General features: G+C 42.5%; 1 protein-coding gene across 1 annotated transcript in view; it reads left to right on the top strand.

The window, feature by feature from the left end:
- The window catches only part of RNF145 (ring finger protein 145), a 48,962-nt gene extending 32,753 nt beyond the window's left edge, over positions 1-16,209 (top strand). The window contains exons 5-10 of the mRNA XM_026659419.2: positions 2,661-2,836; positions 7,890-8,030; positions 9,359-9,541; positions 11,895-12,042; positions 12,921-13,277; positions 14,558-16,209. Coding sequence (XP_026515204.1) covers positions 2,661-2,836; positions 7,890-8,030; positions 9,359-9,541; positions 11,895-12,042; positions 12,921-13,277; positions 14,558-15,004 — 1,452 coding nt within the window. The 3' untranslated portion in view covers positions 15,005-16,209. The remainder of the gene's footprint in view (positions 1-2,660; positions 2,837-7,889; positions 8,031-9,358; positions 9,542-11,894; positions 12,043-12,920; positions 13,278-14,557) is intronic.
- Positions 16,210-17,867: the final 1,658 nt, after the last annotated feature.

Raw genomic sequence — 17,867 nt, 5'->3', positions numbered from 1 at the left:
TATGAAAGCTCACAAGGCAAATCTGAGATGCCTTCCCCCAAGACTGGGGAAGACCAGACTTGACACTCTTCACATTTCTGTGGTGGTAATACAAAATCAACCACATAAGGCAGCAGGGTTTTTTGGGAAGATGGTCATTTCTGTACGTCATAAAGTAGTGCAAAAAAAGCCTGAAATCCAACATTGTTTTTTTGTAGCTTACCAATAAACCCATCTTAAACCTCCAACTGTTTTTAAAAGCTATATCAACAGCTAACACTTGAGGTGCAGTGACGACATAAATGTACTGTCAACTCTTCTTTCTTCTTTGGCACTTGTGTTAAGGACACTTCAATATCTTGAGGTTGTTTTAATGCCATATGCAAGCTCAAAGGAAAAGCTACTCAAGTGTTTGTTTTTGTCTATTCTCCTTACCACTTTCTCGGCCATTATAAGTGCGCTAATAAGATTGTTTTTATAATCACTGTAAAGATTTGAAAGTAAGTGATTTTTTTGGGGCTGCCTCACTGACTCCCTTTGTCTTTCAAATCTGTGTTTACTAGTCAATGCAGTACTGTTTTGGCCTTGAGAAAAAATATTCTAGTACAAACTCTTCAAGGAGCATTGCTCACACCATGTTTCTACCAATTCCCTATGCAAATCAAGGGCATAACTCCTCATGTGTGGCTATGGAACAATTTGGAAGGTATTAACAACATGCTGCTAGAATAATAAGCAGCTACAGCTGAGAATAGTAGTGTGCAATATATGCTGGAGAGAACTCGCTGGAATTAGGAGAAATGTTAATGCCGCTGGTAATCTTTTTTTGGAAAGTGCCTCTGAGGCAAATTGCCTATGCCAACCTCAGCAAATGGGGACAGTTGTAGTCGTGTTGGGCTGCATATTTTGATTATAATCTGGTTTAATTGAAAGCTGGAAAAAACAAGAATCACCCTTTTTTAATTTTATTTTTAAGGAGCTGGCTTCTGTGGAAATCTAGAGCCTATTCCAGAAACAAAAATCGGGGCAAAAAAATTGGCCCCATTTTAGACCTGTTGTAAGTAGATGCAACTCCATTGAAGGTCAAGGAAGATGAATCTGCTTATACCAGATTGGAGTTTTGCCCTAACCTGATTTTAACATGACGTCCTCGTCATCCTTTGCCATCACTTGTGATAGTTGCTGACTTGAGCATGAATTATTCAGTGATAACTTAATCCAGTAGTTGTGACCTCACCGTTGTTTCTGAGGCTTTGCAGTTGTAGTATTGCAAACAGTAGTTTGTAAAACCAGTGGAAAAACGTGGGGGAAGGGGGATATTAAAACACCCAGGACCAATTTTTAGCTTAATCTTCTGAACCCAACAGCTCTGGAGACTATGCCCAGAGGGAGGATGGGCAAAAGCAGCTTGTCACCTTATGTATTCTGGACTTTGGGGGTTGGTATAAGTTTAGAGAACCTGCAGGGGCTGCGCACAAGTTACAGAGCTTCCCAGAGTCCCCTGCATTGCTCAGTACTATAGGTACACCCCCTCTCTATGTAGGGTTGCTTATGTTGGTCCCATTCTGCTCCTGTGCCACGGGAATCTTCCGCAGGGCCATTGAAGCTCCTTTGTAGTGCCTGAGCACGGGCTACTTTTGGCCACCAAACTAGTAGGCTGCTTGTTAATCAGCTATGATAGAAATTACATTTCCAGGACCTCAGTGTAATATGTTCTAACGTTTGCCAGGGTTGACAGGCATCTGCAAATAACCTGATTTGCCTACTCAATCTTTCACTGTCAAATACTAGTACACCTCTACCCCAATATAATGCGGTCCTCGGGAGCCAAAAATCCCTACCGCATTGTAGGTGAAACCCCGTTATATCAGGGTAGCGGCGGCAGGGCTCTAGCAGAGATTTAGAGAGCCCGGGGCTCTGGACGTGGGGAGCCCTGGGCCCTTTAAATCACCACCCGAGCCCCGCTGCTGGAGCCCTGGGGTAGTGGCAACAGGGCTCCAACAGTGATTTAAAGGGCCCGGGGCTCCCCACAGCAGCCAGAGCCCCGGCCCTTTAAATCGCTGCCCGAGCCCCACTGCCGGAGCCCCGGGGTTACCACGCTATATGCGAACCCATGTTATATCGGGGTAGAGGTGTAGTTACATGCTTATAAAGTACAAGTTTTTCCTCTAATTCTTGTCTCTTAAAATACATACTTCATAGTGGGTACTTGTGATTCTTGTCTTGGCTGTGAGAAACAGACACTTGATTTAAAATAAAGCCATGAATAATTTCCCTGTCACTTTTAAGGGATTAGCCTTCCAATCTGAAATTCCAGCTTTCTGAAAATTGCTCCATAGTCACCTAGTATTAACATTGTACAAAGAGTAGCATAAACTTTAAAAGAATTGCTGTCCAGACTGTAACAGTCATATGTTGCAAATGTGCCAATTTTTAGATACTTAGCCTCTGCTTTGACAGGTGTCTGAGACACTTAGCACCTGCCTTTAACAAAAGGTCAAAGAAGTACAAAGTCAAAAAATCCTTGTAACTGACCAGCTTGTGCCACATGAATCCGACTCATGGTTTGAATTGCAAATGAATTGAATGTTTGTTTGTTTGTTTTTTCTATTCTGTTATCTCTGTAAACATACAGGATGTGAACAAATACAACAAACTGGTCTTGTCTTTGCCTTGCCCAGGTAGTGGAGGTGTATGGTCTCCTGGCATTGGGGATGTCTCTGTGGAACCAGCTGGTGGTCCCCGTTCTATTCATGGTGTTCTGGCTTGTCTTATTTGCTCTTCAAATCTACTCTTATTTCAGCACACGAGATCAGCCTGCCTCAAGAGAGAGACTTCTCTTCCTCTTTCTGACAAGGTAATTAACTAGTGTCCATAATAAGCTGTTTTCTGTGCATGCATTGTTTGTATTCCTGAACTAATCTACTGTCTTCTACAAAATGGAATGGTTTAAATCAGCTGTCTTCTTCTAGCCCCAGTAAATATTTGTCCGTATCACGAAGCCCTCATGCATATTAGTCCAGTGAAGCCTTTTGCTTCACAGCAGCTCAGGACAAAAGGGTATTAGCAGAACTATGGAAAAGCTCCCAGTGAATACAAAATATAACTTAGTGATGGGCAAACCACTGTACACTCAGCTTCAGTTCAGAAGTTTGGTAGGGCTTCAAAAATTTGAATCAGTGAACTCCGATATCACCAGCTGAGGCTAGCTAGCCCATTCCTCCTCTGGTACTTGTCTGTAGGATTGTGTGGAGGAATCGATGTGTCTGTTGGGTCCTGGATGCTTTATTTTCAGCTGTGGTATGCAACACATTCTGGAGTGCATCAAAACCCATGCCATAACTGAAAGTTTAGCAATGAACAACGACCATGGGGAATTCCATCCACAATGATATCAGCAGAATCAGAAATAAAGCCAAAAAAACCCAAACTTATTGTCCTCAGGAAGGAGAGACTTGGATTATCTTTCTGATGGTGATCCTAAATATCCCAGTATGCTACTCTCTTCCCCAGTTGGATTGCTCTTGAATCTAGCTTTCAGGGTATTGGACTGGATTCTCTAACAAACTATTTCTGATGTTTGGTTTGTTCTGAAGGGTGTCTTTATTTAGCAGCCTACATTCTTATGGACCATTTCATCGGCAGAGAGGCATTCTCAGTGCCTTTGGTGCTTGGGAACTTTTCATACCTCTTCTGTCTTGTTTTTGGCATTCATCTTTCTACAAGATTTAAAGAAAGCATAGGAAAACTATTACACTCTGTCTCCAGTCATTCCCTTACTAGATTATGACTCACCAGTCTTTCCCTTCACCCTCTTAGTGCATTTGGGACCTTCTTGTCTTTCTACTAAACCACACAAAGAAGTTGATACATTGCCAGCATCTCCAAACTCTTTCTAAAGGTTTGTTTTTAGAATAACCTGTTTGACACCACAGCCTCAGGATCAAGGTTCTAGAACATTCCTATCACTTACCTTTCACATATGGGCCTTGTCCATCACAGTACTCAAGCCCTCTGAATTCAGTGTCAACTTAAAATAAACAGAGAAACACGAAGGGTTTGCGCGCATTACATACTAAAATGTAATGCAACACAGTACTGATGGCATTATTCAGCATTAACAGAGGTGATTAGTTTTCAGTTAACCCCCCCGCCCAACTTTATTTTACACCTCCACTGAAGTTTTAATTTTGCACAAAGCAGAATATTGACTTTACCTAACTATAGTGTAGCAGTTGCCAGGGATGTGGGCTGCCTGACCTAATAGGGCTCTTCCATCTCTAATTTCTGTGATTGAGTTGAAGAAATTGCAGGGTAGACGACCGGTTTTTTGCTGCTTGTGAAAAACTGGAAAATTTGACTCTTGTTACTAGGGGCAGAAATCGGAGAGTCCCTTGACAGCAGGAAGGTAAAGAATCTGCGGATGATGAAATGGCTCTTCCTCGCAGAGAAGACCCAGTATCTCCCACATGACTGATTTAGGCTCCGAGCTCCCCACTGTGCTTAATACAGAAGCCTGTGCTCTAGTAATTTGCGTACTCTGTCTGGCCACAGGCAGAGAGCAGAGGCTTGTACCACATGGCACAGCAGGGGAGCTTCGATTTTCTAACACACCTCATGCATTTGGCAAATATTGTGGCTATTTCTACATGCACAAGATCTCCAAAAGGAAAGATCTCTAATGCCAGATTGACACACTCAGTGCAAATATCACTCTGAACCACCGTTGGTCTTTGCAGGCATGAACCATCAGTATTCTAGTTACTGAAATTATGTACCTGGTGCAATCTAAACCACTTCCGGTTCTAGTGTTTTAGATTCTGGAATTGTGCCATAGAATTGAGGGGCAAGATGTGAATGATCATGAATCAATCCATGTACATCAGGTAGAACTTGCCTGCCAAGTATCAGAATAAATCTGTATCTTCATAATAAGTGAGAGTTAAACAGGATTCCATCTCGAAAATATTACTTGCCAGACTTCCTCTGTGCAGCCCAAAACATGAAAGCACCAGCCTCTTTCTCGTAGACTCAATTTCATCACGATCTGGGGACGTGTTTCCTCAAGGCATCCTTCCTGGTGGGTTTTTCGCAATTGCTGTCATCTTTTACCTGCCCAGGAGCAACACACACAACCAGGAGACTTTTATACCAGTGTTGTGGGGGCCAAAGATGCATTGCTTTGCCATGGTAAGAAAATGCAACAGTAGCACTCGTTTCTCTTCTGAAGAAAGAAAGCTCCAGTAGCAGGTTTTATCTCTGACAGCCTAACTGTTTAGGAGAGGAAGTTAAAATATCATTTTGTTAGACAAGCTAATAAAGATTCTGTAGTCAGCCAGAAGACTTCACTGTACTGCAGTCTACTTAGTGAAATGGAAAAATGTTTCTCTGTCAGAAAAGAGCAGTCTGTGCACACGTGCCCTTTCTAAGCAGTAATGAATTATTTCCTAGAGCTGTACAACTCCAGAATTCAAGCAAGAGCAATCAGAGTGCATTTAATAGCAATGTTACGCTTCCACAAATGCACAACAAACAATAACAAAACACAGCCTTCGTTGTATTTTTTTTTTGAAGATGGCAAGAATTCAAACCTTCAGGACAGTTACAAGCTCACACCTGTGGGCACATAAGGATAAATCTGAAAGCTCTCCAGTCAGTCCTTTGTTTGAGGTTTTTAAGCTCCTCTGAGTCCCTTACATGGTAAATTATCTCCGCTTAAACTTCATTAGGGAGGGTGGTAGCCTACTTGCTAGAGGGGTTGAAAGTTCTTGATTATGGAGCCTACCTGGAGGCTCAGCTATGGTGGATCAGACTTCTCCTTAACTATCGTTCCTTCATTCCTGACAACTTTGGGGGGGGAACCCTGAAGTTATTCAAAAATACCTTGCATAGCAGGGGCCCTTAATATTAAACATCGCACATGACCAGTACTGAGAGGGACAAACACCAGCCCAAGCACAGTTCCTGGAAGGTAGTCATCCCTTACGGAGACCTACACCTTTTTTGGCCAGTTCTTTCCTATTTACAGTCACACCAGAGCAACATACTGAGAACTTTGAGGAGTCACTAGAGAACCATTGTGCCACGATCATCTGGCATAACTCTTCTTTTCCAGCCAGTTACACAGATCTGTCTCTTGTGCACATGGAGTTGTATGCTTATTGTTTTGGTACTGTAGACGTGCCCTTCTTTGCTGGGGGTTCTGGTGATGGGGAGTGTTCTTAGAAGCCAATATTCCGTTACAGACTCTGTTTTCTCTATCTTCCGAAAGAGCTTGTATCACTCTCACTGGAGGATAGGGAGGATTTGATGAGTTATTAGGAGTACCCCTTGATTGTATGATGAGTGAGACTCTTCCAAATTCTCTGCTTTGGGTTTCTTTCAAAGACAACTACCATTCATGTGCAGAGGCATAGCCAGGAAGTTAAGAAGCTTCTAGTGGGCAGCCTATTCAGCTACAAAAGGCTTTCATGCCCTATCAAATCGGGGAGGGGGTATATTTTAACTTAAAATGTTGGATTGCTGAAGAATAAGCAGAATGATCTGTAATAAAACTTGAGCTGTTATTTAACATAGACACTTTAAAAAGAGATGACCTTCATTCGTTGCGTTACCTCTCTGGTGCCGTATAAAACATTAAAAATGGACTCAGAGTACCAGTGCATCTATTTACCGTTTCCTTTGTTCCATTTAGTGTTTCTGACACAAGCTCTCTCTTGGAGCACTTTCCTTCTACTTGACCCAGCAGTGAATGAATTAGAATGCTGCAGTGTGGCATCCTAATAATTTCTCTGGGAACAGCCTGATGTCCTGAAGGAACCAGGATTGCTGTTGTAACCAAAGGTGCCAGAACGTGGCCCTGAGTTGAGTAGCTGAGGACTCCCTGGCATTAGAGAAAGCAAGCATAGAGCAGCTCCACACTACTGCTTTCCAGCTCTGCTGACATTGGAGATGGGGGGGGGCGGCGGGGATGTATAGCCAGAGCACACTGCATTCTGCTGATCTCTAGCAGTGTGATTCCCATTAAAGGCCGCTGTACTCTGGAGAAACACTGAGACTGCTTTAGACTGCACTGGGCCAGGACTACAGAAAACCGGCCCCAGGATGAGTGAGCTGAAACAGCTCTTTGATTCCTCAAACTTGGCTGCACCCAGCTCTTGTGAATCCTCAGCTGCAGCCTTGTGACTTCACAATAGTAACAAGTCAAAGGAGAAGTAGGCCTGAGAGCGAGAGCATCATGTGTTCTCGCTCAGATAATTGTTTAAAGACAACCTGTCTTTTTGGTATCGTTTATTTGAAGTTTGTACTAGACCTCTTTTGTGGGTCAGCAGTAGTGTGGAACATCAAGATCTCAGATCACTTTTCAGACCAGAATTATGAAAAACTTTGCAATTTATTAGCCATTTTAATAACCGTTTATATGAGCACTATATAGTGACTGGCATCCTGGCAGTATTGCAGTGGGTGGGAACTAACCAATCAAATCGATCTACTGTAACTTTGCGTCTCCTTGTGGTAATTGGATTGAAATGTCATTAAGTGAATTGAATGCATCACATTTCCATGCCTGAGAATGAGTGCTCTTCTTTATTAAAGTAAAAGCAAGATAGCACCACCATGTGGGGCTGTCTTGAAGCACAATCTGAATGAGCAATGGAGAACCACCTGGGCTTGCTTATCAGCTAATAGAACTATGCATTTGTGACTGAGTAACTGAATCTTTGACCTTTGATGTCCGAGGAGAAAATAGTGGACTGTGCTCTCATGTAATTTTGTCATAGGAAAAACATGCATGTACTTGTGGGGCTTCTCATGTTATGTTTTTAAGCCAATCCAGATGTAATTTCAAACCAGCTCAGACTCTTAATTGAAGAAATCTTTTTATTAATTAAACTGTGTTTTCCTCCTAGCATTGCGGAATGTTGCAGCACTCCATATTCACTCCTGGGGTTGGTGTTCACAGTCTCCTTTGTTGCTTTGGGAGTTTTGACTCTCTGCAAGTTTTATTTGCAGGGCTACCGAGCATTCATGAATGACCCGGCTATGAACAGGTAAGTGCCTGACACATATTTAGAACTACATAGAACTGAGGTTGGCATTTGTTGAACTGAAAGTTATTTTTAACCCACTATAAACTCCTTAGAATGCATAGGAATTACGACAGGCTTCTTATTTATTAGTCCAAATACACTATTTTAAAGGGTTTGAGATGGAAATGTCTACCATGAATCTTAGAATGGCAATCATACACTGTGTGTATTACAGTACTGCTTCTCTTTGGGATTTTAGATTATTTGCAGTGTTTTCATTGGGATGAGTGACTGAAAGAATCTTCAAATGTTTAGAAAAACTAAATGCTTATGTAGTTATATTTTAACTTCCTGGTTCATTCCCCCCCCTCCCCCCCCCAATGTAACTACATGTGAAACCAAGCTAATCTTTTGTGGAAGATTTACACTGGTCAGCTAAAAGTTACTGTGGGAAACTGCCAAAGAATATAGGCAACTTGTTTCTCTTGTGCTTGTCACAACTGTCTGACATAAAATTGGGAGTTTAGTTGTGGCACTGTGGGTTAGTATGTTAGCTTTTCCCGGGAGTTCAAATGCTGGTTCAAGCCACAAGTGAAGGACTTGTTTGTACTTTGGGTTCCGAGGTGAGTACGTGGGAACTGCAGTGAGTATAAAATGAGGCTGTCCAGGAATGGCGCAGGAGCATTGTGTGTGTGGGGGAAACTGTCATGCATAGTCCATGCTGTGCTTTAACTGCTTCAAGATAGTGTCATTGTCTCCACGTCAGAAATATTAAATTCACTTTCAACTTCAAAACCAAAAGAGTGAAAGTGGGGCATTCAGGGGACTCTCTATTCTAGAGTTTCTGTGAGCGACAGAGGTTGTTCTGTATATCTAAGTCTGAATTCACTGCTTTCAAAATGTACCCAAGTGGTAGGACTCCAGACAGGGATGTGATTAAAGAAAAAGTGAGACAAGGCGGGTGAGGGAATATCTTAGAGTTCTTCTTCAGGCCCGGCCCAGACCTGAAGCTTGTCTCTCACCAATAAAAGAGATCCCCTCCCCCACCATCTCTCTAGTATCCTGGGACCAACATGGCTACACCACCACTGCATACATTAAAGAATAAAGGTCAGCAAAGCCTCTGAAAGCTACAAAGAAGCGTAAGCAGTATTTTTAAAAGAAATATATCCATGTTAATGTCCTGAGGTCATACAAGACAGACAGAAATCTTAAGATAGAATCAGAAACAAAGGACTATGACAAACTCTGTTGATTTCATACATGCCAGACTTTTATTTTAAGATGAAGCAAAATAATTAATGCTCTGCATTTTATTTTCACTTTCTCTTCAAAACACCAACCCAAAGGGGGATGACAGAAGGAGTCACTCTCCTGATCTTGGCAGTGCAGACTGGTTTAATCGAGCTTCAAGTTGTCCATCGTGCATTCCTGCTTAGTATTATCCTCTTCATTGTGGTAGCATCCATCCTTCAGTCCATGCTGGAGATTGCTGATCCCATTGTTCTGGCACTGGGCGCTTCAAGGGACAAGTAAGAGATGCACTTTCTAAACTGAAAGCTATTTAAAACTCTTTTTTGTAGAGGTGAGCACACTGATGTATGGCCTGATACCTTTTGGTAGCTCCCAAGGCTAAGTTGTGGTGGTCCACATTCTTGTAGACTAAAGAATAAAAAGGTTGGTATACAGACTGTTCTAATTTCTTTGCTCCTTCTCCCTATCTTCTCCCTGCTCCCTTCTCCCACACACTCTCTCACTGTGATGTACACCAGCACAGAGATGATTTGCAACATGATTCCTTCTGCTGAAGGAAAGTGACGTGGGTCACATGGTCCTAATGAAGAATCATCCATGAGCATGTCGTACAGTCTGCACAGGATCACGTTGCAGTGCAGCCACTGGCACCGAGTTCTCTGTGTATTACATGACGCAAAGGAAAGTCATCACCCCCCACCGTGAGACACTGAGCCCTGCTCTTGGCCAAACAAAACCCCAGTTCAGGGTGTCACGGAAACAGCCAGTTATTTAATAGAATCATGGAGGGGGGGAAATCCTACTAAATAATAATAGTCCCTAGATTAACTTCAGGAACCTCAGGCTTGGGGCACACAGGTTGTAGGCCTGGAATGGGAGGTGTCTATGGACAGAACCCGAGGAGTGGAAGAATGGAGTCTTGTGGATGTTTTGATCTGCTGGGTTTTTTCCTGTTATCTTTGATTTCTTTGTGTTTCTTTGAGGAGCTTTATTTGTCTTTGGTGTTCTGGCATGAAACTGCATTTCCTATGTTAATTGCATGTCTCTCTTTCCCCTTATGTAACCAGTAAGCGTTATAAATAAAAGAGGAGGTTTATTTATATCCAGTGAGTCTGTTTGGCTTAGAGGTTGCTTGTGGTCAACACAACTCTGTGGCATGTTAACTCTAAATACCCTAACAAAAGGAAAGGGGAGTAGAGCCAGGAGATGAGTATCTGGGTCTCAAACAGATACAGTTTACTGCTACCAGCAACTAACTATTTGCCAGCTCCAAAGCTGAATTTGTAGGGAGTTCTGAACAAGTGAGGTGGGGAAGCCTTCCCCCACCCCCTGAAATAACACAGGTATTTACAAAATTCAGTTAATTTTAGAATTTTTTTTTCTTCTAACCCTTAGCTGAGGTCAAATTAGGGTAGTTCTCCTCTCTCCTTTCTTCCCTTCTGCTATCGTTCGTCAGTTTCAGTGGATCTTATTTCTGGAACTAAATGTATGTAAAAATACATCAGAGAGAGCTGTCGAGTAGCACAGCAAGTAACGATTAGAGGCATTGGAAAGATTTCCAAATGGGATGCTAGTGAAAAGATTAGGACTGTGTAGGGGAGAGATTAGTAAAAGGGGACATGATAGAGGTCTACAAAATAATGCAGATCTGTGTGTTATAAAAGGGAGGGGACAGCTGGCAGGGCTTTCACTCTGAGACTCAGGAACTTGCTCCCCTTTGGTCTGAAATAGCCTGAATTTGGTGACTTTTGGGGTATACTGCAAAAGACACCTGTTGGAAAGAATGTTTGGAGTAGGCTGAGGGTATGCTTCCTTGATCACGGAGAGGTAGATGGCTGGGCTGTTTGGCTGAGTTTCTGTGGAACCAATTTCAGTGCTGCTGAGGTTTAACTTAATTGTACTTATTGCATGATAAATTATGGTAAGATAACTAGAGCCTTGGAATAGATGTCATTATTTTTTAAAATCTAAATAAATACAATTCATTGCTTTTCATAAGAGCAAGGTGCCATTCGTTAATACTGAAGGCAACAGATTTAAAACCGATAAAAGGAAATACTTTTACACAATGTACAGTCATCATGTGGCAGAGAGTTCCACAGGTGGTTATAGAGGCTAGCAAAGAGTCTAGTAAGAGTTGAAGTATGAGATGTTTTTATGGGGGAACTTCTGCAGGTATAACAGATAGCATTTAAAATAACCTTACAAACCTTTATGCTTCAGAGCATGACTGCCTGGAGTGGATTATTCCATAATTGTTCTAACGGGATTTCCTGGATTTTCATCTGAAGCATCTGGTATCAGCGTCTGTCAGAGACAGGAGACAATTAATTTAACCACTGATCTGATCTGCTGTGGCAATACCTATGTAACTTACTTGTAGTCTTTAATTTTTGCCTTTGTCTCACTGAGGATGCAGCCTTTCCACTTTGTGCTGAGAATGGCACAGGGCAGAAAGAACTGAGCATCCATCAGAATAAAGGTCTGTCTGTGCTGCGAATCAGACTGTACTTGAGGAAATTAAGAATTCCTTTTCTTAATGTAAAAGCCTTCAGCAGAGACAGACGCCACTGTTCTCTGAGTGAGAGGATGCCAGTTGTCTGAATCGCAACCATTGCATTGTTCCTGCAGGAGCCTGTGGAAGCATTTCCGTGCAGTCAGCCTGTGCTTGTTCTTGCTAGTGTTCCCAGCGTACATGGCCTACATGATTTGTCAGTTTTTCCACATGGATTTCTGGCTGCTGATCATTATCTCTAGCAGTATTCTAACCTCCCTCCAGGTAAGGCACACTAGCCTCATGGTAGTCCTTTATTTATTTTTCTCCCTAAGGTAACGGGCTATGACCAGAACAGTGCTGGGGGAAGTATTAGAGTGCAGAAGCTGGGATGTAAAATCTTTTATTTATCTCTACCTGTGGCGAGAGTACTCTAGTGCTGGGCTGAGAACACAGGGAACTAAAATATTTATTGTAAATAATGCTGTAGGATTGCAAGGGCATGTTGGTTATAATAAGAAGCTTCCAAACGGCACATAGATTGCATCATTTTAGGAGACTTCCAGAGGCGATCTGAAAATATGTTGGTGTCCAAAATATGCATACATACGTACTTTCCTGCATGAGGGGCGTGTATCCTCATTTTCATTTTTTAATTCACTATTTAAAAAATAACGCTTGGAAGCTTGTCACTTAATGGCTTTTTGGGTGTGTCACTATCCATGTCTCTAAGGGCTTGTCTACACCGTGCACAAGAGAAGTGTGATTTCTAAAGTGCACCAACGTGTCCCACACTAACTGGCCCATGTCGACCCTAAAAATTCCCTAATGCACATTAATGTAGTGCTGTTTCAAAGAGTGTTTACACTGATACGCCTGTGCGCGTTAGAAATCACACCCCTCTAGTATGCGTTTGCTGTGTGGACAAGCCCTAACTACAGCCTGGATTCAGCAAAGCACTTAAGCATGGGATTCCCTGGTATTTAAGCACAAGCTTCATGCTTTGCTGAGTAGGGATGGATTTAGCTTCTACTTGAAGTTAAGCAAGTACGTGGCTGATTTGGAGCTTATATGCTTCCAGGTGAGGGAGGCCCCTTGTGTACAGAGCTCTACTTACCCTCGGGACCTGAATGCTAAAACCGTGTCATTCTATCTGTTTTCAGGTGCTTGGAACGCTTTTCATTTACGTTTTGTTTATGGTTGAGGAGTTCAGAAAAGAGCCAGTCGAAAATATGGACGATGTAATTTACTATGTAAACGGCACCTACCGCCTGCTGGAATTCCTCGTGGCTCTCTGCGTCGTGGCATACGGCGTCTCGGAGACTATCTTTGGCGAATGGACTGTGATGGGCTCAATGATCATCTTCATCCACTCCTATTACAATGTGTGGCTCCGGGCCCAGTTGGGGTGGAAAAGTTTTCTTCTCCGCAGGGATGCTGTGAATAAGATCAAATCGCTGCCCACTGCCACAGAGGAGCAGCTGGAGCAACACAATGATATCTGTGCCATCTGCTACCAGGTGTGCAATTCAAGTAGTAGCACTGTAGGGGAGTGACTCTTATTAACATACCTTTGGATGGTCTGGAGTTCGTCTCCGCTGCTATAACGAGTGCAATGACTTTGATTGTGTTTCAGTTGCAATCCCCACCACGTGCTGCTATGTGTAATTTGGCTTAGTGCAGAATTGGAGAGAATCGTTGCATTGGAAACCTAGAACAAACTAACATGGAAATTAAGGAATTTAAATAGAGCAGAATAGCTTTTTTGTTTGTTTGTTTTTTTAAATCTGTTTTCAGATTTGACTAAAGCAAGTGTCGTACTCTAGAAAGTATCTGAGATTCTTACTCATTTCCAATGAGTTTGGGCCAAGCCAGTCTCAATAGTAGAACCAAACACTAACTATTCTTTTTCATTGGGGAGACTTCTCTTACGCTTCCTGTAAGATTGTATGTACTCCGCTAGCCAATGTCTTGTACGGTTTCATAGAAACAATTCAATCTCCATGGATTGTTAATTCCCACTCTTGCTTAATTTAAAACACTGGTTATAAAAGAAAAAGAAACCTAATGACTGTAAGGCGAAGGGTTAACATAAGCCAACAGAAGTAAGGAAATTAGAAGTTAACACTGGAAGTACTATCTTTACCACACCTTGTGCTTCGGGGAAAAAAAAAAAACAGATGGTTTTCTTTGGTGGAAAGGAAAACATGTTTGTTATGAATGGAAGGGAAAGAGTAACCCTAGGATGAATGCAGCATGATTTTATTAAGATTGGATTGGCTCCAAACTTGGATTCAATGATCTGAAATGTTTATTTAAAACAAAAGCTTACTTTGCATTTGAGTAAAAATCTCTACTCTGACCTCTGTGGCTTAGGTCTAGGCACTTCATTTCTGCTCTGCTGCTCTCACACCACGGTGGGTGACTTACACCTTTGGGTTTGTCTTTCCGCCTAGTACTGTGTAACCCATACCCTACAACTACTTCCACAAAAAATTGTAAATAAGCATTCCTTTGTGCTCGCTTTTAATCTGTATGGGGCTGACTTCCATGGGGTTTCAATTGTTTTGTCATTAAGTCTCATGAGTTCTATCACTCTTTTTCCTCTGGAAACTTACTGGTCTTGTGCCAGTTGAAAGTTATGTGGAGGCTTGTGTGAATGTAGAAAAATCATGACACGTCTTGCTTTAGAATTTCCATCTCCCAGGGTAAATTTGAGATCACGTGGAGTATATAGGGTAGTTCTGGGAGGACAGGGTGTTTGGCTGTTGTGTGACATCTTGATTTTTATTATTTTCAGGACATGAAATCTGCTGTGATCACGCCATGCAGCCATTTTTTTCATTCTGGTTGTCTTAAGAAATGGCTCTATGTGCAAGAGACCTGTCCTTTATGCCACTGTCAACTTAAAAACCCCTCGCAGCCCCCAGGGCTGGGACCAGAGCCAGCTCCACAGCCAAACCCTGGAGCAGAGCAAAATACTGTTCATCAGGAAGCAACTGAACATCTTGGTGTTGAACACCAGGAGGAGAGAAATCTAAGAGAGAGCCCTAGGGACAGTAACGGACAGGTGGCTGAAGGGTCAGATCACCAGAAGCACTCTCATGACACCAAGAATGATTCTCAGAGTCTGGATTGTGACACTTGCCCTTTTGAGGACAGCCAGGGGGAGATTATTGCGGAGGAACCGATTGGAGGCCAGGAGGAAGTTCTCACTCAGGACCCGAGACTTTCTATCCAGTTCTGAAGTGGCAGAAGATGATGTTGGAACAGACCCATGTCAGAGACCCGTGCCTGACTCAGCAGAGAGAACTTACCCTTCCACAATTGTGAAAAAGTTTAGCAATTAATGCTGGTCAAAATGTATTTATAATATCCCATGCTGATTTTTGTGGGCTGCCTGGTAGAGGCAATTCCAAGGAGATTCAACTGAAATGACTTCAGAAACTGCCTCTGAATTGCAAGGGAGGGAGAAACTGGAAACACATGAAATGGACACAGAGTATTTTCAGGGGGTGGATAAAGGGGAAGGTGGAGAAGTAGGGGGTGTGAGGTGAGAAAGAGACAGAACCACTAGCTTGTGTTTGGGGTGGGGAGGAACCATCAAACTGAACCATGTCCCAAGGTACCAGTGAGAGGTTAGAATGCTTTAGCCTGTTTTTCTGCATTGACTGGAGCGCAGCCATGATTACTGACAAAATTTTGTACAGCACTGAAGCCAAAATCAAAGATGTAACAGCATTGATTGTATTGGAAGATGGAAGCACTCTAATACATTGTGTGTATGCTTTGGGCATTTTTGGTGGGGCAATTACATTTGCATTCATGTAATCTATAGTGACTCTTGACTTTTATGATGGAGTCTTCAATATTTTGATGTATATGAAACTTTTGTTAATATATTATGCACAGTATGGGCCATGTGAAGTAAACTAAAGCTCTAATGAACACTTTGGCCTTCACTGCAAAGTGCAGGAGAGTGGGATGAGTTTTAGGGCACAGATAGAGGCCTTGCAATACTGTTTGATCCTGTGTAATGTTTAATTCTTGCAGCTGAATTAAAACAGTGTTAAACTCTGGCAATATTTGCACTTTTGGGAATGAATACAGAAATGTGTATGATCAAACGCCGCAAATGCCACTTTTAAAGCAGTTAATAGAATTTGCACCTTTATTCTTTGACACGCACGTGTCCATACTTAAATTTTTACATTCATCATGGCTTCAGATAGAACGGGGGGAGGGGGAGGGGGAAGGAAATTTTTTATGTGAATTTTGATATGAAAAGAAACTAGTCACTTATTTATACAATAGGCTTGGCTCTGAAGTGTTTTTTTCAAAATTGGTATTCTTAACGTGAAATGTGATATGATTTTATTTTTAGTAGTAAATTTGGATGTAGACAAACAGACATAGCTGAATGTCTTAATAAATTACATTTGAAGATTTTTACATTTGGTGATGTGATTCTTAAGCAGAAGGTGGTACCTGAATGAGATGTGCATGCAGACTGGCTGCTGTTCCAGATGAGCTTGCATTCTCCTCTGAGCTCAGCAGATCTGATACTCACTTCCACATGTGCTGTACATGTGTTACAGTGCCATTCTAGCCAAAGACAATTCTAGTTGTTAAAACCTGTCATTGCCCCCAATGCCTTAGAACAGCTACAAAATGGTATGTTGTGTTCTCTCTGCCCCCCTCAGTCCCCAGACTAAGCATGCTGCGTCCCACAAAAACAACACGGAGTCCGATGGCACCTTAAAGACGAACAGATTTATTTGGGCATAAGCTTTCGTGGGTAAAAAACCCACTTCTTCAGACGCATGGAGTGAAAGTTACAGATGCTGCCATTAAATAATGTTGTTTTTGTGGATACAGACTAACACGGCTACCCCCAGATACTTGCTTCCCACAGTGCTGCTGGACTACTGGTCCCCACAGCAAATACCTCCACCTGGGCTCTCACCTGAGAGTTGAAAATATCAACGGCAAGAGCCTGCTTCAGTGTCTTCCGTTTTTAATACACTGCCCTGTCTCCTTAGTGCGTGACGGTAACATTTACCAAATGCTGCTTTGGCCATTGGGACTCATTGGCTTATTAATTAAGTAGAATTCAGTGAAAAATAGCGAGAAACTTTCTCTGATTTGTCACTTTTTTTTTTTCTTAATCAGTATAGTGCGTCAGTGGCAGACGCGTCAAACTCTCCTTCATCCTTGTTTTCTGTGATAGCCTGACCTCTCTCAAAACAAAGTCCACAATTGTACAGTTCCAGGTGTTTCACCTTTGATGCACATATTTAGACAAATGCTTCTCTGCAACAAATTTTAAGTTATTGGAGGTGTAAGGGTTGTGGCTGGGCCCTGCATAGGAGCCTAATGGTACTGATCAGTATTATAAAACACAAATTTCCTCTCATTTCATAGGGCACGCTTTTAGCCAGAACCATGTACTCCAAAATCCAGGTAGTCAGTCATGTGCCAAAGGTGTCATGCAAAGCTCTCAGGGCTGATGTGAAGAACTTCTGCTCCATGTGAGATCTGTCCGTTCCGCTGATGCCGAGGGAGCAAAGCTGTAGGAGGGGAGGTTATAAGGCAAAGCCCCAGGGGTCTAGGGAGGCAACAAGAGAGAACTGGTGGGGAGGAAGCAACAAGGAAACAAGATGACCTGAGAGAAGGAAAGATCAAAGCACAAACACCCACTTGGGGCATCTGTGAGACCATTACAAACATTGTGAATTAAAAAGAAAATCATCACGGTTTCAAGTTTTTATACTTGGAGGAAATGTTCCTGGTTGCGCGCCCCCCTTTCCCCCCCCCCCCCCCCCGCCAAACCCTACACACAGTTGTGTGGTTAAGTACAGGACAGTAACAAATGCAACTGGCAAGATGGATGAAATCTACATGGCGAGACTTAAATTTTCTCAACATCAGCTCCTGTTGCTGATTAGATCTGCCACTTCAGCAGCAGCACAAGAACATGCCTGTTTAAAATGTGTTTTCTTAGATGATTTGTATTACGGTAGCACCTGGAGGCTCTGACTGAAAACGAGGGGCCCATTGTGCTAGAGGCCGTGCAAATCTATAGACAGTCGTGACCTGAAGGGTTGAAT

Source organism: Terrapene carolina, unplaced genomic scaffold (genome assembly GCF_002925995.2).
Source record: "Terrapene carolina triunguis isolate 2854851 unplaced genomic scaffold, T_m_triunguis-2.0 Scaffold629, whole genome shotgun sequence".
Classification (NCBI taxonomy): Eukaryota; Metazoa; Chordata; order Testudines; family Emydidae; genus Terrapene; species Terrapene triunguis.
Note: the sequence above shows the minus strand (reverse complement) of the source record. Positions and strands in the feature narration are given on the sequence as shown.